General features: G+C 36.7%; 1 protein-coding gene across 9 annotated transcripts in view; it reads right to left on the bottom strand.

Annotated features, from left to right (window-relative positions):
• Positions 1-26,169, bottom strand: part of GOLGA4 (golgin A4) — a 124,243-nt gene that overhangs the window by 39,329 nt on the left and 58,745 nt on the right. For all 9 annotated transcript variants that reach the window (XM_037847247.1, XM_037847263.1, XM_037847255.1 and 6 more), the window contains 4 exons: positions 23,265-23,443; positions 7,804-7,935; positions 5,820-5,975; positions 135-4,375 (listed from right to left, as the gene is read on the bottom strand). In XM_037847247.1, the coding sequence (XP_037703175.1) occupies positions 135-4,375; positions 5,820-5,975; positions 7,804-7,935; positions 23,265-23,443 (4,708 nt within the window). The remainder of the gene's footprint in view (positions 1-134; positions 4,376-5,819; positions 5,976-7,803; positions 7,936-23,264; positions 23,444-26,169) is intronic.

Below are 26,169 nucleotides of genomic sequence, written 5' to 3'. Positions count from 1 at the left end.
CAGTATTTTATTTAGTAGACATACATTTAATACTTTGGGTAGGTAAAGCTCAAAATAACTGCATTAGGCATACACAAAAAGAACTTAATTAATGAGGACTGCCTTAAAAATATTCATCCTGACATAAAACTTACTTGATTTTCTCTTCCATTTCTTCTTCATATTCTTTCTTTATTATATCTAATTCTTGCTGATGCTCCTTACGCAACATTCGAAGGTCTTTCTGCAATTTAACGATCTCCTTGCCCAGCCTTTGCTTCTCCTTCTCTGCCCCTGCTAATTTAAACTCTAGGTCATTGTGCTGGGTTTCTGCAGTACTAAGCAATTTAGGTTGGACCATATGTGATTTGGACTTGTCTTTATCACTTTCTTCCAAAACTTCTGTGGGTTTATTTTTTCCATCTATCTGTTTTTCTAAAGCCTGTAATTTTTCATGTTTTGAGGTCAACTCTTCCATTTCAACTCTATGTACTTCCTTTTCTCTTATTAAGCAGGAATCTAGCTCTTTTATCCTTTGCTCCAAGATCTGACAGGTTAGCTCCTTCTCCTGGAGGGTTTTCTGTACATCAGCAAGCACATTCTCCAAATTTTGCTTTGCCCCTATGTTATTTCTACCTCCCTCTTCTTCCACATGCTGTGATACTATGAAGGAATATTTCTTGTTTTTGTCTTCAAGTTCTTCTTGAAGATGATCTATCATAACTTGATCCTCATGTTGCTTTGCTTCAGCATGTTCTAACTTCAATAAGAGCTCCTGGTATTTGCACTGCATTTCAGAATGTGAAGAAATTGCCTCTTCTTTTTCCTGCTCTAGCCTCTGCAGTACTTTTTGTTTTTCAGTTAAATTTCTTTGTAAAACATTGACTTTTTCTTCACATGCCTGTTGCACACAGCCTAGTGAATCTGCTTCTTGTTCAGTACATGCTGCCACATTTTTCACTGATCTGGGAACAACTGATGTTTCTGATTGTGGTGAACTTTCTGCTGACTTAAGTTTTTCTTCCAAGATGTGAACTTCTCTCTCTCTTTCCTGCAATTTTGTATTTAGCTCACTCAAATGACTTTCTGTATCTTTTTTATACTGCTGCTCTTTCTCTTCCATTTGGGCTAACAACTGCTTCTTGATGGCAGCAATTTTTTGTTCAGCCTTTCTCTTCAGTTCTGCTAATTTTGCAGCACTTTCTAACTCAAGTCTATCTTCCAGTGCCTTTAACTCCTCGTCTTTGCTTTTCACACTTGAATTCATGTCTTCCAATTCCTTTTTCTTAATTTCAAGTTCAGATTTCAAGGAAGACACTTGCTTTTCAAGACTTAAGAACTTTTCTTCAGCTTCTTTAACCCTGTTATCCTTTTCTTCTCCTAATTCTTGAACATACTGAAGTTTATGAACCAATTCTTTCTGTTCAACATCCTTTTGTTGATTGCAATTTTTAAGAACTTCATTTAAGGACTCAATTTCTATTGTTTTCTGAGTAATATGCTCCTCTAACTCCACAATTCTTGCTGTTTTAGTTTTTAACTCAGTCTCTAAATTACATACCATTTTCTCCATCTTGCTCTTTGTATCTTCCATTTCATCCTTTAAACATTCAAATTTTTTGTTCTGCTGATTAAGGTCTTCCTTCAGTAAATTTATTTGCTCATCCTTTTCACCAACTTCCTTTGTTTTCAACTCAAGCTGTATCTGCAACTCTTTAATAGTATTTTGATTTTGTGTAAATTTTGACTGTGCTTTCTTCTTCCATTCTGAGAATTTATTGGTGCAGTGATCTACCTGCTCAAGAGCAGAAATTTTCTCTTTATTCAGAGTATCAACTTTCAAAGATAAATCTTGCATCTGATCCAGCAATTCACGTTGTTGTTCATCATAACGTTTACTTAGTGATGAAATGCTTGCTTCTTTTTCAGCTAGGCTGATACTATTCTGAAGTTGAACGTTCAAATCACTTAGCTGCTTATTAAGACTACTGATCTCAGACTTTTTTTCTCTAAGTTCTTCTTTCATCATTGTGACAGCATTGATGTTTTCAGATAACTCTTTCTTCAGTTGTGTGATACAAGACTCCTTTTCAGAGGCAGCCTGTTGCTGATTGCCTCCTTCCTTCTGTAAGGCTTCTTTTTCTGTTACAAGACCTTCAATTTCAGCCTTCATGCTCTTAATCTGATCCTCTTTTTCTTCTAACTGATGGGTAGCCTGTTGAAAAGAACAATTTAGTGTATTTTGCTCTTCTGTTAGCTGTGTAAGTTGTGCTTCTAATTCAGAAACTTTGCTGGTTTGAATAAATAGTGTCTCCTTAATTTTAGTTGTGTGAAGTTGACAATGAGAAATTCTAGAGAGAATGACATTAATTTTACTGTTACTAATATTGAGTAGGTCATTTGCTTTAGCTTGTAATAAGGCTTCAGCTTTCTTACAGTAAATATCTAGCTGTACTGCTACCTCCTCAAACAGTTTCTTGAATTCTAAGCTTTTGCCCTCTTGGCTTTTCTCACTTCTTTCGTGTAAAGATTTCAAACTCTGGAATTCATCATCTGTGGTTCTCAACTTGTCAGTTAACTCAGAAATCTTATGCCTATCTTTTTCTGCCAGTATCTTCAGTTCACTTAGCTGCTCTTGAAGAACACTATTTTCCTTCACAGAATGATTAAAGTCAACCTCCAGTTTTTCAAGTTGTGCTTTCAGTTTAGTTTCATTTTGTGAGAGAGCACTCACATGAACAGACTTCTGCTTTAATTGTTCCTGTAATTCAGTTAATACTGTATCCTGCTTAACACCTTCTTCCTTCAACCATGCCATTTCCTTGTTCATTTCTTCTTTTTCACATCCAACTATGAGGATCTTTTGCTTCAGTTCTGCCACTTCTTGTTCTTTTTCGTGTAAATGGATTTCATGTTTTTCCTGAAGTTCTTCAGCTTGCTGATTAAGTTTCTGTTCCCAGGTTAAAATGACATTATTGAGTTCTCGCTGATGCACCTCAGTAAGACTTTCTATTTGCTCCTGTTGGTTTGTTTCCAGTCTTGACACTGCATCATTGATTCCAGCTGAGTTAGCCTGTGCCATTTCCAACATTCTGGCATTGAACTGCTTTTCTTTCTGACTAAGTTCTAAAACAGTATTTTCAAGCTCTTTTTTAAGTTTGGCTTCCTGATCCAACAATTTCTTCTTTAACGTTTCTTGCATCTCCTTTGCTTTCTGCTTATTTTTTTCCATTTTTTTTTCTTGATTTTTAAATTTAGTTTCATATTCCTCATGCAAGATACTAATGCTGTCCTCCTTGGCTGACAATTTCTGTTTGAGCACCTCAATTTCTTTTCTCTGTCCTTCTCTCATTTGCAAAATTATATTTTCCTTTTCTAGCAAGATTTGCTTTGTCTGTTCCTGTTCTATGGTATTATCTTTAAGTTGGGACTCATAGAGTTGGGTTAAAGATTTTACTTTTTGCTCCATTTCACTACTCTGTTTTTCAAGTTGCTGCATTAAGTCCCGCACCTGGACTTTGTAAGTATCTAACTCAGTATTAACAACTTCCTTCTGTGTTTCAACTTCAGCTACCTGTTCAGTAAGAAGAATTCTTTCTGTTTCCAAATCCAACAACTTCTGCTGCAACTGGGCCAACTGTTCCTCATATGCTTTTGTCTGTTCATGTGAGGTACTCTGGTATGACTGAAAAAGATCTAGCTTAGCAGATGCCTGCTGGAGTTCTCCTTCAGACCTTTTAATATCTGCTTTTAAATTTTCCACATGAGCCTGGTGCTCTTTCAAATGCCTGTCCTTTTCCTTCAGAAGAAGCCCAAGTTGATTAATTTCATCTTTTAATGCTTTCTCAGTTCTCTGCATAGACATCTCTTGTTCTTTAATGATACTGTCAACTTGCTGCTGGTGAAGATTTTTCTCTTCATCCAGCTTGGCCTCTAACTCTTGCTTCACTTTATCTGCTTGATCCTTTAGTGCACAAAGTTCTTCTTCTAGCTTGTGATGGGCATTTAATACTTCTGACAATTCAGAAGACAATGATTCCAGCTCTGTTTGCTTTATATCAAGCTTTTCTAAAGTCTTTTCATTCATCTCTTCTATGTGAGCCTGGAAGAGTACCTCTTTGTCTCTCAACAATGTTTCCTTTTCTTGTTCACACTTTTCTCTAAGCTTTTCCATTTCAATATGATGCTGTTGCTTTAAGACTAGGAGTTTTTCAGTCCAAAGATTATCCTGCTGCTGCTGCACACTTTCCAATTCTGTCTTGTGTTTTTCAACCATTACTGTTATTTCTTTATTGTGTTTATTTTTTTCAGCTTCCAAATGAATACCCAAATCTTCTGATTGATTTTTGCTTTCTTGCAAGCTTTTTTCCAAAGCACTTTCCAATTCAAGAATTCTCTGTTAATGAAAACAGACATATTGTTATTGAAGTACATATTTGTTTTGTTGTAGCAATGATATACATGGCACAATGCCCACCACTTACTTAAAGATCAAAAGCCAAATATCTATATACCATACTGAATACGAAAAAGAACAAAGAATCCTTCTGTACAAAAGAAATTATACAATGAAGAAGTGAAAAGATTCTATTTTTAACACAACTCATAATTCCAGATTCTTTTTAAAACTATTTGAACAATTATTTCAACTACCTGTATTTTCAAGAATATTCTAAATGAATAGTCAAAAAGTAGTAAATCAAAAACTAAATAACAGTAATTGTTGGTAGAAGATGGATTGTTTTCCTCTGTTTTTTTTAAAAGGCCTACAACAATATTCTAGTGATTTCATATTTTTTTTTATTTTGGAAGAAAAGTAATATATGTAATTTTTTCACCCCCAAAATTATTATTTAGAAATTTTTTTTTTCAAAAGAAGGAACTTAAACAGATTTTTACCAAAGATTACTACTATCTTATGAAAATACCAACTTTGATTCTGAAGGGAAAATAATTTTAAGTAAAGCAGAACCATATAATGTGAGAGCTGGAAAGATACTAAGGAATCACTGAATCCAATCTCTTGATGTGACAAGTGAGGAAATTAAGGTACAACCAATTTACAAAGCTAGCAAGTAGAAGATCTAGGTGTCCTAAGTACCTATTGCCAGCTACCATACTACTATTTGTAAATGTTGGAAATGGGAAAATAAAGCTAGTTTAGAACTGTGGATAAGAAATGTGACTGTTTCACAGAACAAAAAGGCTAAAATCAGAGAAAAAAGGCCAAAAAGTCTAAACAACACAAATCTGTTTATTCAAAACAGGTAGTACATTTCAAATATTGCTGAGGGGAAGGACCAAAGGGCCTTAAAAATGTATATACTGAGACATATGTACAAGTATGTTTATTAGAGAACTATGTTCCACATAGAAAAATTGAGAAAAACTTAAATGCAAAAGCAGGGCACTGGTGTAAATAAACTGTGGTATATGCAGAGAATAAATTATGTCCAGGATGTGGAGTGAGATGAGGCTAGCAGGCAGGAATGTGTCAGGGCAAGTGCTGCCTCAAAGTGAGTTCACTTCCTAGAGATCAGGATGAGTAAGTAATGGAGTAAAGATGCTGCAAAGCCTGAGAGGAAGCTGAGTGAGTGGCAGGCAGAAATACAACCACCTAAAGGCAGAACTGGGACCATCATGAAGCAAATACAGAGCTCAGAGCCAAAACAGCTCCCATGATTAGCTCTCACTATGTAAAAATGAAGTGCATGTATATATAAAGCTAATTCAATAAAATAAAAGCTTCTGTATGGCTTTATACTAGCTGGAGAGACAATAATAGTTTTCATACACAAATAATTCGACAGCTCTGGAACCTGGATATTACAAAAACATACAGTTCTATAAGTCTCTGCTTCTTGCTGAAGGTCCCGAAGTTTATTCTCACTTTCTTTGAGGATTGCTTTTTTCTGCAACTCTAACTCTTCCAGGGCCAAAGATTCTTGTTGTTCTTTTTCTTGAGTGATCTTCAGATATTCTGATTGACTCTTTTCCTGTGCCAAAAACAGTAATACCAATTTAGACCCACATAAATCTTAAGCATTCTGAAAATACTTCCAGAGGAATCATTTCATTTGATCTTTACCCTGGCCCCGTCAGGTAGGCAGCATCATCACCTCTCCTGTCCTATGCGCTAGTCTGCGAAAACGAGGCAATATAATATGGCTTGTCCAGTGTGGTCTGGCCAATTTTTGCCACAATTACTACTCAAATAAAAAATTCCATTCCAGTGTCCCCACTAAGTCTTTTTCCATTACTTAAAATGTTTTGCAAAACACCACTGAATGTAAAAGGTCACACAACTGTTGCTACCTCTTCTGTGTACTCTGATCAAGATCTAGAAACTAGATTGTCAAGTTTATGTAATTTGTGAGAAACACCTCCTTATAACAGGGAACCCCACATGGAAAACTAAATCAAAATCAGAAAGTTACTTGTGACTACATGGATTACACTGAGGAAATAGCTATAAAACAATGCCTATATTCTCTTTTTAGATACCTGGGTTCCTTTACCACCCCTTCAATCCTGACAAGCTTCTCCTTTAGTTTCCCTTATTAAATATTAATATTCACATTAATAGTTTACTGTTTTGAGAAGAGAAGCTCTAGAGATCACTTTTTTTTTTTTAATAAGAAATTCTGTTTTGAGATAAATTCAAACTTAACAGGAACAGTTGCAAAAACAGTACAAACCGCATACATAGAACTCCAGCATACCCCAACCCCTCTCCCCTGATACCCCAATCCACCACCTTTAACATCCTGTCACACCACCATTTCTTTCTTTCTTTCCTTCCCTCCCTTCTAGAGATCACTTTTAACATTTGGTGGCTTTAGACTCCAATTAAGGATGTACTTACTTATCTATACCTACTGCTTAGGGTTCACATTGCCAAGAGCAGTATTTTCAGATCACAGATTAGTCACTGAAAAGACATACTCTGGTGAAGCATACTGCTTGCTTTAAGGAAAGATTTTGTACCATATTATAAGTATGTAAAACTGTTAACAAAATATTTGTTATAGAAACTAATAGAATTAGAAACTAATTCTATTAGTTTCTATAGTTTCTATAGAAACTATAGAAACATCAATTTAAAATATAATTTTAAAATATAAATTTAAAATATACTACCAATTTAAATATATATTTAAATATATTTAAATAAATATAATTTTATTATATAAAATATATAATTATATATAATTATATATATAATGAATATATTTAAATAAATATTAAATATACAATTTAAAATATACTATCTTATTTCATGTAATCTACACTTTAAATGCATCTCTATATGCTCATAAACATAAAAAGGAAATCTTAATAGCCTGTTGAATTTTGATGATCAAATCAAAGCTAATTTCCTTGAGAAATTAAGTAGAAAGGGGAAGGGAAGGGGACAAGCACACAACATACACGTGTGTGTGTCTTGTGCTCTCTACTTGGAATATAACTGAATATATCAATTCCTAGAACACAGTATTAACAAGGACGGTGACCTAGTCTCAGTTTCCGCAAACGCCAATTACCAGTGTGAAAAGCCTGTAATAGGTCTTTACAACAGGCATTTTTAGCACCATTCCATTTTACTTATATCCCTCTTTGTTCCTTAATTTCCATGCTCCTATTTATGCTACTGTTTTACAGTTTAAGAATCCTTGTAAACTGCTTTGAATCCTTTCTGGACCAACATGGAATATAAATAAATGCCCATATATATGTGAATTTTATGACTACAGACTAAACCTCTAACCTCAGACAATCCAACGCTGCAAATCCATGTTCCTATTTGCAAAAGAGGTAACTTACAAGAGCTACTCTCATTTGTTCCTGAAACTCCCTTTCTTGGGTTTGAAATTTCTTGGTCAGTTCCTGTTCTTTGCTGGCTAGCTCCTTTTCATGAAGCTTCTGTAGTTTAAGAATTTGTTCTTCTGAGGATTTCTGAAAATCAGCCAAAGAGATCAAGTAAAAACACTCATAGTAAAATATGTAAAGCCACAATTAAATCATAAATACTTTATTACATTTTAATTAGCTACCTAGTAACTTGTTAGGAGGAACAATCAGAACATCTTTCCCACAGAAATCAAAAGTAACTAAAGCTTCAATAACTAAAAGAAAAAGACAGTGATTTTTGCTCCTCATTTAAGATACGAAAGCTGCTGCTGCAGTAATTAGTCCTATGGGACTGAGGTTCTATTTCCTCATCTTGCAGGTATGTTATGTTGTCCACTAGCAGGAGAGGTAATCAGAGCAGACGGGATAAGGATACTCTCTGAACAGGCACTTCACTGTAGTAAAGCTGTTTTGCCTGCACCAATCTAATTATGCCATAGTTTTCCAGGAACATACTATTTATTAAAAAATCATGGCCCTTGTATACCTAGCAGCATTATTCACAATTGCCAAAAGATGGAAACAACTCAACTATCATCAACAGATGAATGGATAAACAAAATGTGCTACTGTACTATATATATACCTACAATGGAATATTATTAAGCAGTAAAGAGGAATGAAGTTCTGATATATGCCACAACAGGGATGGACCTCAAAGATATCGTGTTGAGTGAAATAAACCAGACACAAAAGGATAGATGTCGTATGATTCCTTTTATATGGAATGTCTAGAATAGTCAAATTCATAAGAGTCAGAAACTAGAGTAGATGTTGCCAGGGGCAAGGGGGAGATAATAATAGGGAGTTACTGCTTCATGGGTACAGAGTTTCTGTATGGGGTGATGAAAAGATTTTGGTAATGGATGGTGGTGATGGTAGCACAACATTGTGAATGTAATTAAAGCCCTGAATTGTATACTTAAAATGGGTTAAAATAGGAAATTTTATGGTACATTTATTACAGTAAATATATAAAAGTATAATTTATACTAATTAGCAATTATATCAATATACTAATGTATTATTAATTATATTAATATGTAACAATTTTTTAAGTATTGGCCTTGTTCTAGAATAATAAGACTCAGTCTTACAAAAATGTCAAACCTCCCTAAATAAGTATATAAATATAATATAATCAAATAAAACTATCAGCAGAATGGAGAGGCAGTCACTAGACAAAAATAAACACATAAGAATAGCCAATATATTCTTTCGAAAAATAAGAATGGGAGGCTACCAGATAGTAAAATATATTATAAAACTAAAGTAATAACAGTGTAATTCCAGTACATGGTCAGGCAAAGCAATGGAATAGCACAGAGAATATAGAAAAATACTATGTTTAATATTATAATAATTTAGTATGCAATAAAGATAATATAACATATCAGAGGGGGGAAAATGGATTATTAAACAAATGCTTTGGAGACAACTTTGTAGTCATCCGGAAAAAAATTTAAGTTGGATTCCTACCTCACTCCTTACACCAAATAAATTTCAATTAAATCACAGATTTAACCATGAGAAATGAAAGTATAAAAGTGCCAGAAAAGAATTTTTTTTAATGATCTCAGGATTAAGAATGTGTTTAAAGCAGAATACAAAATCCAGACAAGCATTTAAGGAAAAGGCTCATAAATTCAGCTACTGGGAAAAGAAAAATTTCTGCATGGTCAAAAGTAAAAAATCACAATGTCAATAAATAGTAAACTGAGAAAAATTATTATAAAAAATAATAAAAGCACCCTGTGAGAGAGAGGGAAGATGGTGGCATAGAGAGGAGTGGAAGCTAAGTAGCCCCCCTGGAACAAGTGAAAAAAACCAGAAACAACTATGAACGATCCAGAATAACTGCGGCGGGGGGAGGAGGGCGGCAAACGAGACTGTCCACTCATCATACACCAACCTGAATTGGGAGGAATGCCCGAGAGCACAGCATAAAATCTGTAAGTAAAACCTGAGGATCCAAGTCGTGAGACCCCCCCCTCCCCCACAGCTCAAGCTGCAAAGCCTCGTGGTGCCAGAGAGAAGCTCTCTCCCAGCAAGCGAATACAGCTCTGCTGAGCTCCAACTGGGGTTTTAAGTAGCAAGTGTGAACTGCTCACTACAGGTACGAATCCCCCAAAAATAGACAGAGGCTTTGGGTAACGACTGACCTTGGAGAGCTGGAGGGTCGCCTCGGACTAGGTCTGAAGGGGACTATCTTTCTTCTTCGGCTCAGTGGAGAAAGCCCCAGCCATTTTCAGTTCCCAGTGCTGCGACTCAGAGAAGGGTGGAGATAGCACAAGCAGAGAGAGAGACACCACTGCAATGCTAATAACCTCTCCCTAAGGGGTCTATCTTCTCCAAGAGGAAAGGGGTGGGGCCCTTTCCATTCAGAACGAGACCCCAGAGTCTGGGGGAACACAGCCATACCTCCTCACACCAGTCAAGAATTATAGGCTAAAAAGGAGAAAAAAACGCACAACTTGCAGCCATCTCCCTGGCGGGTAGGGGATCTCCTGCCTGGGGCTGAATCCACAGCACAGAGCCACACCAAGAAACCCAGTGTGACAGGAAGTCTTTCCCACAGCACCACTCACATGCCACAATATTGGCCGTGGACAGTGGCCTTGAATACACCCACGGCTGATTGTCCTGGAGCTGGGAGGGTGGAGCTATGTGAAGGGGGAAGTTAACGTGTCCCATTCAACCATCTTTGAAGTGGGCTGGGAACGCCCCTGCACAGCCCAGTGTCCCAGGGCTTCCCTGGAGGCCGGTGCACACCTGTGATGTGGCACGGCCCTCCCCACCTCACCAGAGGTCCTGGAAGAGCACAGCAGGGAAGGGGAAACCACTCGGAGATCCCAGGGAACCTACACCAATACCAAGGACTTTTGGGTCAGCGGCAGAGAACAGCCTTAAATCTCTGGAAACACCTGGGAGGTTTGATTATTAAAGCTGCCCTTCCTCCCTAACTGCTCAGACACATGCCACTCATTGAGGGCGGACAGCACCGACAACACACCCAAATTAAGTGCACCAATTGGACCCCGCAAGAATCAGATCCCCATGCACCACAAAGACAAAGTTGGGGAGAACTGACTTGAGGGGAATAGGTGACTCATGGACGCCATCTGCTGGTGAGTTAGAGAAAGGGTACACCACACCAAGCTGCAACTCTGACAAATTAAAGATGAAGTAAAGCAAATGCCAACAGGCCAGAAACAACAGAAAATCTTAAAGCATATGATAAAACCAGACGATATGGAGAACCCAAACCCAAACACCGAAATAAAAATATCAGAAGAGACACAGTACTTGGCACAATTAATCAAAGAACTACAGACAGGCAACAAGAGCATGGCACAGGATATAAAGGACATAGAAGAAGAGAGTGGCACAGGAAATAAAAGACATAAAGAAGACCCTAGAAGAGCATAAAGAAGATATTGTAAGAGTAAATAAAAAAATACAAGATCTTATGGAAATTAAAGAAACTGTAGGCCAAATTAAAAAGACTCTGGATACTCATAATACAAGATTAGAGGAAGATGAACAACATCTCAGCCTCCTTGAGGACCAGAGAACAGAAAATGAAAGAACAAAAGAAAGAATGGGGAAAAAAATAAAAAAAATCGAAAAGGATCTCAGGGATATGACAGATAAAATACAACGTCCAAATTTAAGACTCATTGGTGTCCCAGAAGGGGAAGAGAAGGGTAAAGGTCTAGAAAGAGTATTCAAAGAAATTGTTGGTGAAAACTTCCCAAACCTTCTACACAATATAAATACACAAAGCATAAATGCCCAGTGAACTCCAAATAGAGTAAATCCAAATAAACCCACTCCAAGACATATTCTGATCAGACTCTCAAATACTGAAGAGAAGGAGCAAGTTCTGAAAGCAGCAAGAGAAAAGCAATTCACCACATATAAAGAAAACAACATAAGACTAAGCAGTGACTACTCAGCGGCCATCATGGAGGTTGAGAAGGCAGTGGCATGACATATTTAAAATTCTGAGAGAGAAAAATTTCCAACCAAGAATACTTTATCCAGCAAAACTCTCCTTCAAATTTGAGGGAGAGCTTAAATTTTTCACAGACAAACAAATGCTGAGAGATTTTGCTAATAAAAGACCTGCCCTACTTCAGATACTAAAGGGAGCCCTACCGACAGAGAAACAAAGAAAGAAGAGAGAGATAGAGGGAATTTTAACAGACATATATAGAATATTACATCCCAGGTCACTGGGACACACATTTTTCTCTAGTGATCACAGATCTTTCTCCAGAATGGACCATATGCTGGGACATAAAAACAAGACTCAATTAAAAAAAAAAAAAAGAATTTGTTCAAAGCACAATCTCTGACCACAATGGAATATAAATAGAAGTCAATAACCATCAGAGACTTGGAGAATTCACAAACACCTGGAGGATAAAAATGAGGAGGAGATGAAAACATTCCCGGATAATCAAAAGCTGAGGGACTTCTTCACCAATAATCAGTACTGTAAGAAATGCTAAAGGGAGTTGAGCAGGCTGAAAGGAAGGGACACTAAACAACTGACTGAAACTACATGAAGAAATAAAGATTTCCAGTAAAGATCACATGGTAAATATAAATACCAATACTACTGTATTTTTGATTTATAACTCCACTATTTACTTCCTATAGGATCTAAAATACATAAACTGTAATGATAAATCAGTGGTTTTGGACTCAATGTAAAATAGGTAATTTTAGACAAGAACTACATAAAGGTGGGGGAATGATGAAGTATAGGAACATAGTTTATGTGTCATATTGAAGTTAAGTTGGTATCAAAGAAAAACAAGATTGTTATAGATTTAAGATGTTAAATTTAAGCCCCACAGTAAACACAAAGAAAGTATCAGAGAATACGACCATAGAGATAAAAAGTAGAGTAAGGGTTCTCAGAAGTGGAGGGAAGGGCAATGGGGAGTTAAGAAATGAGAGCAGGGTTTCTGTTTGAGGTGAAGGGAAACTTCTAGAAATTGACAGTGGGAAGGAGATAGCATTGCAACATTCTAAATGTGATTAATCCCACTAATGGAATGCTAGGGAGGGAGTGGAATGGGAAGATTTAGGCTATATATATATGTTTCCACAATTGAAAAAAAAAGAAGTCAGTCTAAATAGATGACAATTAAATGCCAAGGATGATCCTGGATGGGATCTGAAGATGGAGGAGAGGAGGCTCAAAGGCATACAGATGGGACACGAGGAAAAAAAAAAAAAAAAAAGGAAATACAGAATGTAAGCTTTATATCAATGTTGAATTTCTTGAACTTTTTATCTGCGCTTAATGAGACTGCATAAAAGAATGTTCTTGTCCATGGGAAAGGTATATGTGAATTATATTGTTTGTTCAAAGATATGTGCAGCTTGCTCTCATATGTTCAGTGGACACAGCAATAGATGATGGATGATAGGGAGGGAGGGAGGGAGGGAAGGTAAGAAAGAAATGGTGGTGTGACAGGATGTTAAAGGTGGTGGATCAGGATATTGGGGAAGGGGGGTTGGGGTATGATGGAGTTCTATGTATGGGGTTTGTACTGTTTTTGCAACTGTTCCTGTAAGACTGAATTTATTTCAAAATAAAATTTATTATATTAAAAAAAAAAAGCACCCTGTGCCTAAAGGGCTAATATCCACTATAAGTAAAGAGCTTCTACAATTTAATAAGAAAAAGACCAAAAGACCATTAGAAAAATGAGTCATGGATTTGGCCAAGCAACTCAAAGAGAAAAACCATATTCATCATAGTTGTAAGAGATATGCACATTAAAATCACAATGATATCATTTTTTTTCACTTAAAGAGTTTGAAAGGATAAAATAGTTAGGCAACACCATCTTGGAGGGGGGAACATATTCTAACACATTGCTTGTGAGAATCTGTTCTCCTTAGAGCTTATAGCAATTAGGCAATATCTTTCAAAATTAAAAATACACTTAATTTCTGTCTGAGTAACATTCCACTTCTAGAAACCTATCCTAAAGAAATACACGTGAGCAAATATGTATTAAGGATAGTCATAATTTGCAATAGCAAAAAATGAAAACAACCTAAATATCTATGAACAGTTATTCAGTCTCCCACTGATTGACATTCATACAATGGATGGGGCTTTCATACACTAGCATCCCAAGTACCTTTGAAACAAGACGGAGAGCTCTTTATCAATGGATAAGAAACAATCTCCAAGAGAGACAATTAAGTAGAAAATGCAAAATATAGCACAGCATATATAACATCCTATCTTTTGTATTTAAAAAGGAGAAAGGATACAAAAACTAAAAGAAATTATATACAGGACTATCTCTAGGAGTGATATGCAGAAAACAATAATAGAGGAAACTGAAGGGTTAGAATGGGAGAGAACTTTACTTTTTACTAAGTACTCTTCTTTTTATCTTGTTATTTTTATATAAATATGCCATATTATCTTTCCAAATAATATCATTTTTAAGTTGTTAGGTACCATGGTGACATTATTTATTACATTATGACTGATTTTTTAAAAAATTAAAATACAGTCACTTGGTTATAATTAAGGCCTTGTATATCCAGTAATTGTCACAAATAATTTTTACTTTGAAAGGCGTCTATAGTTCAAAAGAAAATATACATATGAAAAGAATATAATTTACTCCTCATTCTATCTGTATGCACAATATGATCATTTGTATAATATTCACTATGTATTCATATATATAAGCACAGAATCTTACCAGGGAGTTGCAAAAATATACACTGCAATTGAAATCCAAGCCTCAAGTGCTCAGATTTGTATGTTATCTTGAACGAGTGTAGTGGCCATAATCAAACATCAAGAATATAAATGGAGAGGCGGGGCAAGATGGCGGACTGGTGAGCTGTATGTTTTAGTTACTCCTCCAGGAAAGTAGGTAGAAAGCCAGGAACTGCGTGGACTGGACACCACAGAGCAATCTGACTTTGGGCATACTTCATACAACACTCATGAAAACGTGGAACTGCTGAGATCAGCGAAATCTATAAGTTTTTGCGGCCAGGGGATCCGCGCCCCTCCCTGCCAGGCTCACTCCCGTGGGAGGAGGGGCTGTCAGCTCCGGGAAAGAGAAGGGAGAACTGCAATGGCAGCCCTTATCGGAAACTCATTCTACTGATCCAAACTCCAACCATAGATAGACTGAGACCAGACACCAGAGAATCTGAGAGCAGCCAGCCCAGCAGAGAGGAGACAGGCATAGAGAAAAAAACAACATGAAAAACTCCAAAATAAAAGCGGAGGATTTTTCGAGTTCTGGTGAACATAGAAAGGGGAAGGGCAGAGCTCAGGCCCTAAGGCGCATATGCAAATCCCGAAGAAAAGCTGATCTCTCTGCCCTGTGGACCTTTCCTTAATGGCCCTGGTTGCTTTGTCTATTAGCATTTCAATAACCCATTAGATCTCTGAGGAGGGCCCTTTTTTTTTTTTTTTTTTTATCCTTTTTTCTTTTTCTAAAACAATTACTCTAAGAAGCCCAATACAGAAAGCTTCAAAGACTTGCAATTTGCGGGTCAAGTCAAGAGCAGAACTAAGAGAGCTCTGAGACAAAAGGCAATAATTCAGTGGCTGAGAAAATTCACTAAACACCACAACTTCCCAAGAAAAGGGGGGTGTCCGCTCACAGCCATCATCCTGGTGGACACGAAACACTCCTGCCCATCGCCAGCCCCATAGCCCAGAGCTGCCCCAGACAACCCAGTGTGACGGAAGTGCTTCAAATAACAGGCACACACCACAAAACCGGGCGTGGACATTAGCCTTCCCTGCAACCTCAGCTGATTGTCCCAGAGTTGGGAAGGTGGAGCAGTGTGAATTAACAAAGCCCCATTCAGCCATCATTTCAGCAGACTGGGAGCCTCCCTACACAGCCCAGCAGCCCAGAACTGCCCTGGGGGGACGGCACTCACCTGTGACATAGCACAGTCATCCCTCAACAGAGGACCCGGGGTGCACAGCCTGGAAGAGGGGCCCACTTGCAAGTCTCAGGAGCCATACGCCAATACCAAGGACTTGTGGGTCAGTGGCAGAGACAAACTGTGGCAGGACTGAACTGAAGGATTAGACTATTGCAGCAGCTTTAAAACTCTAGGATCACCAGGGAGATTTGATTGTTAGGGCCACCCCCCTCCCTGACTGCCCAGAAACACGCCCCATATACAGGGCAGGCAACACCAACTACACACGCAAGCTTGGTACACCAATTGGACCCCACAAGACTCACTCCCCCACTCACCAAAACGGCTAAGCAGGGGAGAACTGGCCTGTGGAGAACAGGTGGCTCGTGGATGCCACCTGATGGTTAGTTAGAGAAAGCGTACTCCACAAAGCTGTAGATCTGATAAATTAGAGATAAGGACTTCAATTGGTCTACAAATCCTAAAAGAACCCTATCAAGATCAGCAAATGCCACGAGGCCAAAAACAACAGAAAATTATAAAGCATATGAAAAAACCAGACGATATGGATAACCCAAGACCAAGCACCCAAATCAAAAGGTCAGAAGAGACACAGCACCTAGAGCAGCTACTCAAAGAACTAAAGATGAACAATGAGACCATAGTACGGGAGATAAAGGAAATCAAGAAGACCCTAGAAGAGCATAAAGAAGACATTGTAAGACTAAATAAAAAATGGATGATCTTATGGAAATTAAAGAAACTGCTGACCAAATTAAAAAGATTCTGGACACTCATAGTACAAGACTAGAGGAAGTTGAACAACGAATCAGTGACCTCGAAGATGACAGAATAGAAAATGAAAGCATAAAAGAAAGAATGGGGAAAAAAATTGAAAAAATCGAAATGGACCTCAGGGATATGATAGATAATATGAAACGTCCAAATATAAGACTCATTGGTGTCCCAGAAGGGGAAGAAAAGGGTAAAGGTCTAGGAAGAGTATTCAAAGAAATTGTTGGGGAAAACTTCCCAAATCTTCTAAACAACATACATACACAAATCATAAATGCTCAGCGAACTCCAAGTAGAATAAATCCAAATAAACCCACTCCGAGACATATACTGATCACACTGTCAAACACAGAAGAGAAGGAGCAAGTTCTGAAAGCAGCAAGAGAAAAGCAATTCACCACATACAAAGGAAACAGCATAAGACTAAGTAGTGACTACTCAGCAGCCACCATGGAGGCGAGAAGGCAGTGGCACGATATATTTAAAATTCTGAGTGAGAAAAATTTCCAGCCAAGAATACTTTATCCAGAAAAGCTCTCCTTCAAATTTGAGGGAGAGCTTAAATTTTTCACAGACAAACAAATGCTGAGAGAATTTGCTAACAAGAGACCTGCCCTACTGGAGATACTAAAGGGAGCCCTACAGACAGAGAAACAAAGACAGGACAGAGAGACTTGGAGAAAGGTTCAGTACTAAAGAGATTCGGTATGGGTACAATAAAGGATATTAATAGAGAGAGGGGAAAAATATGACAAACATAAACCAAAGGATAAGATGGCTGATTCAAGAAATGCCTTCACGGTTATAACGTTGAATATAAATGGATTAAACTCCCCAATTAAAAGATACAGATTCGCAGAATGGATCAAAAAAAATGAACCATCAATATGTTGCATACAAGAGACTCATCTTAGACACAGGGACACAAAGAAACTGAAAGTGAAAGGATGGAAAAAAATATTTCATGCAAGCTACAGCCAAAAGAAAGCAGGTGTAGCAATATTAATCTCAGATAAAATAGACTTCAAATGCAGGGATGTTTTGAGAGACAAAGAAGGCCACTACATACTAATAAAAGGGGCAATTCAGCAAGAAGAAATAACAATCGTAAATGTCTATGCACCCAATCAAGGTGCCACAAAATACATGAGAGAAACATTGGCAAAACTAAAGGAAGCAACTGATGTTTCCACAATAATTGTGGGAGACTTCAACACATCACTCTCTCCTATAGATAGATCAACCAGACAGAAGACCAATAAGGAAATTGAAAACCTAAACAATCTGATAAATGAATTAGATTTAACAGACATATACAGGACATTACATCCCAAATCACCAGGATACACATACTTTTCTAGTGCTCACGGAACTTTCTCCAGAATAGATCATATGCTGGGGCATAAAACAAGCCTCAATAAATTTAAAAAGATTGAAATTATTCAAAGCACATTCTCTGACCACAATGGAATACAATTAGAAGTCAATAACCATCAGAGACTCAGAAAATTCACAAATACCTGGAGGTTAAACAACACACTCCTAAACAATCAGTGGGTTAAAGAAGAAATAGCAAGAGAAATTGCTAAATATATAGAGATGAATGAAAATGAGAACACAACATACCAAAACCTATGGGATGCAGCAAAAGCAGTGCTAAGGGGGAAATTTATAGCACTAAACGCATATATTAAAAAGGAAGAAAGAGCCAAAATCAAAGAACTAATGGATCAACTGAAGAAGCTAGAAAATGAACAGCAAACCAATCCTAAACCAAGTACAAGAAAAGAAATAACAAGGATTAAAGCAGAAATAAATGACATAGAGAACAAAAAAACAATAGAGAGGATAAATATCACCAAAAGTGGATTCTTTGAGAAGATCAACAAGATTGACAAGCCCCTAGCTAGACTGACAAAATCAAAAAGAGAGAAGACCCATATCAACAAAATAATGAATGAAAAAGGTGACATAACTGCAGATCCTGAAGAAATTAAAAAAATTATAAGAGGATATTATGAACAACTGTATGGCAACAAACTGGATAATGTAGAAGAAATGGACAATTTCCTGGAAACATATGAACAACCTAGACTGACCAGAGAAGAAATAGAAGACCTCAACCAACCCATCACAAGCAAAGAGATCCAATCAGTCATCAAAAATCTTCCCACAAACAAATGCCCAGGGCCAGATGGCTTCACAGGGGAATTCTACCAAACTTTCCAGAAAAAACTGACACCGATCTTACTTAAACTCTTTCAAAACATTGAAGAAAATGGAACACTACCTAACTCATTTTATGAAGCTAACATCAATCTAATACCAAAACCAGGCAAAGATGCTACAAAAAAGGAGAACTACTGGCCAATCTCCCTAATGAATATAGATGCAAAAATCCTCAACAAAATACTTGCAAATCGAATCCAAAGACACATTAAAAAAATCATACACCATGACCAAGTGGGGTTCATTCCAGGCATGCAAGGATGGTTCAACATAAGAAAATCAATCAATGTATTACAACACATTAACAAGTCAAAAGGGAAAAATCAATTGATCATCTCAATAGATGCTGAAAAAGCATTTGACAAAATCCAACATCCATTTTTGATAAAAACACTTCAAAAGGTAGGAATTGAAGGAAACTTCCTCAACATGATAAAGAGCATATATGAAAAACCCACAGCCAGCACAGTACTCAATGGTGAGAGACTGAAAGCCTTCCCTCTAAAATCAGGAACAAGACAAGGATGCCCACTGTCACCACTGTTATTCAACATTGTGCTGGAAGTGCTAGCCAGGGCAATCCGGCAAGACAAAGAAATAAAAGGCATCCAAATTGGAAAAGAAGAAGTAAAACTGTCATTGTTTGCAGATGATATGATCTTATATCTAGAAAACCCTGAGAAATCGACGATACAGCTACTAGAGCTAATAAACAAATTTAGCAAAGTAGCGGGATACAAGGTTAATGCACATAAGTCAGTAATGTTTCTATATGCTAGAAATGAACAAACTGAAGAGACACTCAAGAAAAAGATACCATTTTCAATAGCAACTAAAAAAATCAAGTACCTAGGAATAAACTTAACCAAAGATGTAAAAGACCTATACAAAGAAAACTACATAACTCTACTAAAAGAAATAGAAGGGGAACTTAAAAGATGGAAAAATATTCCATGTTCATGGATAGGAAGGCTAAATGTCATTAAGATGTCAATTCTACCCAAACTCATCTACAGATTCAATGCAATCCCAATCAAAATTCCAACAACCTACTTTGCAGACTTGGAAAAGCTAGTTATCAAATTTATTTGGAAAGGGAAGATGCCTCGAATTGCTAAAGACACTCTAAAAAAAGAAAAACGAAGTGGGAGGACTTACACTCCCTGACTTTGAAGCTTATTATAAAGCCACAGTTGCCAAAACAGCATGGTACTGGCACAAAGATAGACATATAGATCAATGGAATCGAATTGAGAATTCGGAGATAGACCCTCAGATCTATGGCCGACTGATCTTTGATAAGGCCCCCAAAGTCACTGAACTGAGTCATAATGGTCTTTTCAACAAATGGGGCTGGGAGAGTTGGATATCCATATCCAAAAGAATGAAAGAGGACCCCTACCTCACCCCCTACACAAAAATTAACTCAAAATGGACCAAAGATCTCAATATAAAAGAAAGTACCATAAAACTCCTAGAAGATAATGTAGGAAAACATCTTCAAGACCTTGTATTAGGCGGCCACTTCCTAGACTTTACACCCAAAGCACAAGCAAGAAAAGAGAAAATAGATAAATGGGAACTCCTCAAGCTTAGAAGTTTCTGCACCTCAAAGGAATTTCTCAAAAAGGTAAAGAGGCAGCCAACTCAATGGGAAAAAATTTTTGGAAACCATGTATCTGACAAAAGACTGATATCTTGCATATATAAAGAAATCCTACAACTTAATGACAATAGTACAGACAGCCCAATTATAAAATGGGCAAAAGATATGAAAAGACAGTTCTCTGAAGAGGAAATACAAATGGCCAAGAAACACATGAAAAAATGTTCAGCTTCACTAGCTATTAGAGAGATGCAAATTAAGACCACAATGAGATACCATCTAACACCGGTTAGAATGGCTGCCATTAAACAAACAGGAAACTACAAATGCCGGAGGGGATGTGGAGAAATTGGAACTCTTATTCATTGTTGGTGGGACTGTATAATGGTTCAGCCACTCTGGAAGTCAGTCTGGCAGTTCCTTAGAAAACTAGATATAGAGTTACCATTCGATCCAGCGATTGCACTTCTCGGTATATACCCGGAAGACCGGAAAGCAGTGACACGAACAGATATCTGCACGCCAATGTTCATAGCAGCATTATTCACAATTGCCAAGAGATGGAAACAACCTAAATGTCCTTCAATAGATGAGTGGATAGATAAAATGTGGTATATACACACGATGGAATACTACGCGGCAGTAAGAAGGAATGATCTCGTGAAACATATGACAACATGGATGAACCTTGAAGACATAATGCTGAGCGAAATAAGCCAGGCACAAAAAGAGAAATATTATATGCTACCACTAATGTGAACTTTGAAAAATGTAAAACAAATGGTTTATAATGTAGAATGTAGGGGAACTAGCAATAGAGAGCAATTAAGGAAGGGGGAACAATAATCCAAGAAGAACAGATAAGCTATTTAACGTTCTGGGGATGCCCAGGAATGACTATGGTCTGTTAATTTCTGATGGATATAGTAGGAACAAGTTCACAGAAATGTTGCTATATTATGTAACTTTCTTGGGGTAAAGTAGGAACATGTTGGAAGTTAAGCAGTTATCTTAGGTTAGTTGTCTTTTTCTTACTCCCTTGTTATGGTCTCTTTGAAATGTTCTTTTATTGTATGTTTGTTTTCTTTTTAACTTTTTTTTCATATAGTTGATTTAAAAAAGAAGGGAAAGTTAAAAAAAAAAAAAAGGAAAACAAGGAAAAAAAAAGATGTAGTGCCCCCTTGAGGAGCCTGTGGAGAATGCAGGGGTATTGGCCTACCCCACCTCGATGGTTGCTAACATGACCACAGACATAGGGGATTGGTGGTTTGGTGGGTTGAGCCCTCTACCATAGGTTTTACCCTTGGGAAGACTGTTGCTGCAAAGGAGAGGCTAGGCCTCCCTATGGTTGTGCCTAAGAGCCTCCTCCCGAATGCCTCTTTGTTGCTCAGATGTGGCCCTCTCTCTCTGGCTAAGCCAACTTGAAAGGTGAAATCACTGCCCTCCCCCCTACGTGGGATCAGACACCCAGGGGAGTGAATCTCCCTGGCAACGTGGAATATGACTCCCGGGGAGGAATGCAGACCCGACATCGTGGGACGGAAAACATCTTCTTGACCAAAAGTGGGATGTGAAAGGAAATGAAATAAGCTTTAGTGGCAGAGAGATTCCAAAAGGAGCCGAGAGGTCACTCTGGTGGGCACTCTTACGCACAATTTAGACAACCCTTTTTAGGTTCTAAAGAATTGGGGTAGCTGGTGGTGGATACCTCAAACTATCAAACTACAACCCAGAACCCATGAATCTCGAAGACAGTTGTATAAAAATGTAGCTTATGAGGGGTGACAATGGGATTAGGAAGGCCATAAGGACCACACTCCACTTTGTCTAGTTTATGGATGGATGAGTAGAAAAATAGGGGAAGGAAACAAACAGACAAAGGTACCCAGTGTTCTTTTTTACTTCAACTGCTCTTTTTCACTCTAATTATTATTCTTGTTATTTTTATGTGTGTGCTAATGAAGGTGTCAGGGATTGATTTAGGTGATGAATGTACAACTATGTAATGGTACTGTAAACAATCGAAAGTACGATTTGTTTTGTATGACTGCATGGTATGTGAATATATCTCAATAAAATGAAGATAAAAAAAAAAAAGAATACAAATGGAGAGTCAGTAAAGGAACAGGATTAAATGGGCCTGGCAACAAAGGCAAAAATGACAAGAGGGAAAACAGGCAAACCAAAGCAGAGAAAAATGGGTGGAGAAGGGAGCTAAGAGTTGAGAGAGGCACGATGATGACATTCACATTTCTGAAAAAATGGAAATCTATGGGATTTGAAAAACTCATTAATTTTGAAAAGAGACCCTTTCAAGAAGCTAATTTTGAAAATGAGGTCTATATATATTTTTTAAAGTAACCAGAACATTAAGGAATAATGATCCTTCAAAACATTTAGAAAGAGCCAATCTAACCCCTCATTCACTTATTGCCACATTCCCGGAAGCACACATTAAGGCAAATGCCTACCTAGCCAGGTTTTACAGAGGATAAGCTACTAGAGCAGCCTACCTTCAAGGAGCCTAGAGTCAGGGAGCCTAAAGCAGGGAAAGCACATCTCAGTTTATGGTATGAGCCACTGGACAGAAAGCAAAGCTTAAAAGGATTCAAAGAATTACCTAGGTATTAAAATCATGTCTCTAGCGAAGTGCTGTTTTGCTATAGCCTGAACATCTTGAAACAGTCATGATTGATCTAAAGTACAAATTAACTCTTCTTTACAGTCACAGATTGAAGGAAAAACATCAGACTTCAGTTTCAAAACTGTTGTACACATTTCAAACTAGAATTATTCTTACTTTCATTATATCAACAACCTCTTGTTTCACCCGACTCAATTCCTGTTGAAGACTGATGCGTTCCTCCTCACTTGTTTTCTCAATAGCTTTTATTTGTTCATCCATTTCTGTCTTCATTTTTTTCCGTGCTTCTTCTGTTTTTTGGGCTGTACTCAAGGCTTTTTCAAGTTCCTCAAAAGCTATAATGAAAACAGTAGAAAACAAGTATCTCAAGAAATACTATCATTTGACTAAAGTGTTTTACATTCCATTCTTGGGAACTAAAAGAAGCAGTAGCACGACAGGTTAAACTCTGGTCATGGTTTTAAGTCAAGAGAGATTTCTCAGTTTTTCAATGAAGTCACAAGAAATGTCCAGTCACTGAAACCAGTGTGTCATTGAGTTGTGGGTTTGGATTTCAAGACTGTCTACATGAGCCTAAGTGCAGAGGTTTGAAAACAAACAAACAAACAAACAAAAAAACAATAAATTACTAAACATTTCCCAACTCTCCCCACCGGTGTCCTAATGAATATAAAATCCAAAGAAATGAAGATTTGTCCCTACTTCTGTACTTTATACTTTCAATTGTTTTTTGTTTGCTATACAGTTCTTAACTTATTATCAATAATTATGTAATATTATTGTATACACATTAGGACATTTTTAATAATGGAAAAATGATTCTTTAGCAAATCTTATTTTTAAAAGCCTCTTAACCATATTTTTAAAAAGCAGGATAATTTTTTTTTTTAACATTTACTGGCTGAATTACACATTAAAACAATGTATTCTGAAATAGTGTATTCTGAAATGAGTTTCTAACTAGGGCTATTTTCAGTTAACTAAAAAGAAAGCTTTGCCTGATACAACAGTATATAGAAAGGCACTACCAGCAGGGAGTTCTTGAATGAGATTAGTAAAAATTCAGGCCCTGCAAAATCAGTCAACTAGGTTAGAGTAAAAAGGTCTTTAAGGAAGACAAACAGCTCACCCAGCACCAAACAAAATCAGACAGGATGGATGCAACAGCTGGTAACTTGGCACCAAGAAATATTTATTTGTGCTTATGTATATGTATGTATATATGCATGGGTAGGTATGTAAGTACATATGTGTATATACAGGCATGGGTGTATGCATGTGTGCAGATACACACACATATTATTGGCATAACAATACCTTGAGAAATCCTACTGCTATTGTCATCTTCAATTATTTCCTTTAGTCACTCACTGAATATAAAACCCTATACTTCCCTTTACTACAGAGATGTACTATAAACAAAACATCAATTTTCAGGATGGGTTTTTATCCTATTGAGAAATTTAAGTCCAGAAGAGACAGTTCATTGTCATGTAAGTATTTTCACTCCCAGTAGCATATGTGGGAACTCAGGAAACTTTTTAATTGACCCACAATTTGGCTTAACAGAGAGTAGTTTGGGCATGGGAATTGCATATCTATAGACAAAAATCTGTTCTAAAACATTTTTTAATGGCAAATTTCACTAAGTACACAAAAAGGCAAAATTCTGGTAACAACTAGGAAATACAACTTGCTTTGTTCAATGTTAACCAAAAAAAAACTTCTTTGGTAATCAGATATTTTTTAAATTTAAAAAAAAAAAAAAAAAAAAACCTATCCAATTTATTCACTACATATGCCCAAAGCATAAAACTGATGTTCAAATAAGTTCTAAGTTTCCAAGAAGTGTTAATTAGCGGAAATTATTTTTCAAGACTTTAACATTACTAGATTTGACTGCAGACACCAAGATGGTAATTTTTAGACATAAATATATTGAAAAATAAAAAAAAAAAAAGGAAAATGTCATTTTTGTTTTATTCAGACAATCTTGTACTACAAATTCTAGTGTCAAGCATACAGAAATAACCCTTGCTGGTAACAAAAAACTGGTTTCTTCACTTAAAAAAAATCAGTCAAGTAAAGTGACCAGTTAAGGGAAAGAGATTATATAAGAGTGCCTACTGCTTAGTTTGTGCTAACCTTAAATGAGAAAGGAAAAAAGGGAAAAAGAATGACTTTTTTTTTTAATGTTTGGATGTCATCAGCATCATTGTTGTTATTATGCAGAATGTAAAATGTGCTTCAGTACTTCTAACCACTTCACAGAAATATCTACGACAGACTCTGGAGGGCCTAAAGATAGTTTTCAAAACTTTTCCAGCAAAATACAGTTTAAATTAAAGTCTTCTGTCAATTAAGCAAAATAAAACAATACTGGATATAGTCAAAACCAAAAGAATTTTCCTTGTTTCTATTCTTAAAATTCCAGAATCCAGTACAGTATAAAAATAAATGTGCTCTCACTTTTTCAAACCTAAGAAAAAAGCCCCAAAGTTCCTAGATATAATTTTCTAGTAATTAAGTTTTCAACCACATTCAGTAAATTTTAAGATTATACTACATTATATTCTAATTTTAGTGTTTAATTCACTAAAAAAGTTTTCCTAATTTACCTGATTATCCATCACATAATGATTAACGGATAGATCTGATTCCATAATTTTAATCTACATTTAATTCTTCTCTCCCTCTTTCCACCACCCTTTGAGATCTTTCAATTCAACATCCTCATTCAAATGCAATAAGTAAGGCATACAAATTTTCCCTCAGATGATAAACCAACTTAAATACATAGGCTTGACGATAGATGTAAAATTGGGTTTAAGGGACAGTCTTTATCTTGAACTATATCAAAAAAACAAGAATGCTGACAGTGATCAAGATCAGTTGAGCATTAACATCTCTTACTAAATCAGAATTTCTAAACCAATCAATAACTAATGACTTATAACTCAACGCATACATAACACACATACAAAAACTTACTGCTTTCCATTTCCATTCTGCTTTAAGGAAATTTAAGTACTAACCAAAAACCATTAAAACGTATTGCATA

The sequence above is a fragment of the Choloepus didactylus genome, chromosome 1, assembly GCF_015220235.1.
Source record: "Choloepus didactylus isolate mChoDid1 chromosome 1, mChoDid1.pri, whole genome shotgun sequence".
Taxonomy (NCBI): domain Eukaryota; kingdom Metazoa; phylum Chordata; class Mammalia; order Pilosa; family Megalonychidae; genus Choloepus; species Choloepus didactylus.
The sequence above is the reverse complement of the archived record's forward strand: the minus strand, read 5'-3'. Positions and strand labels throughout refer to the sequence as shown.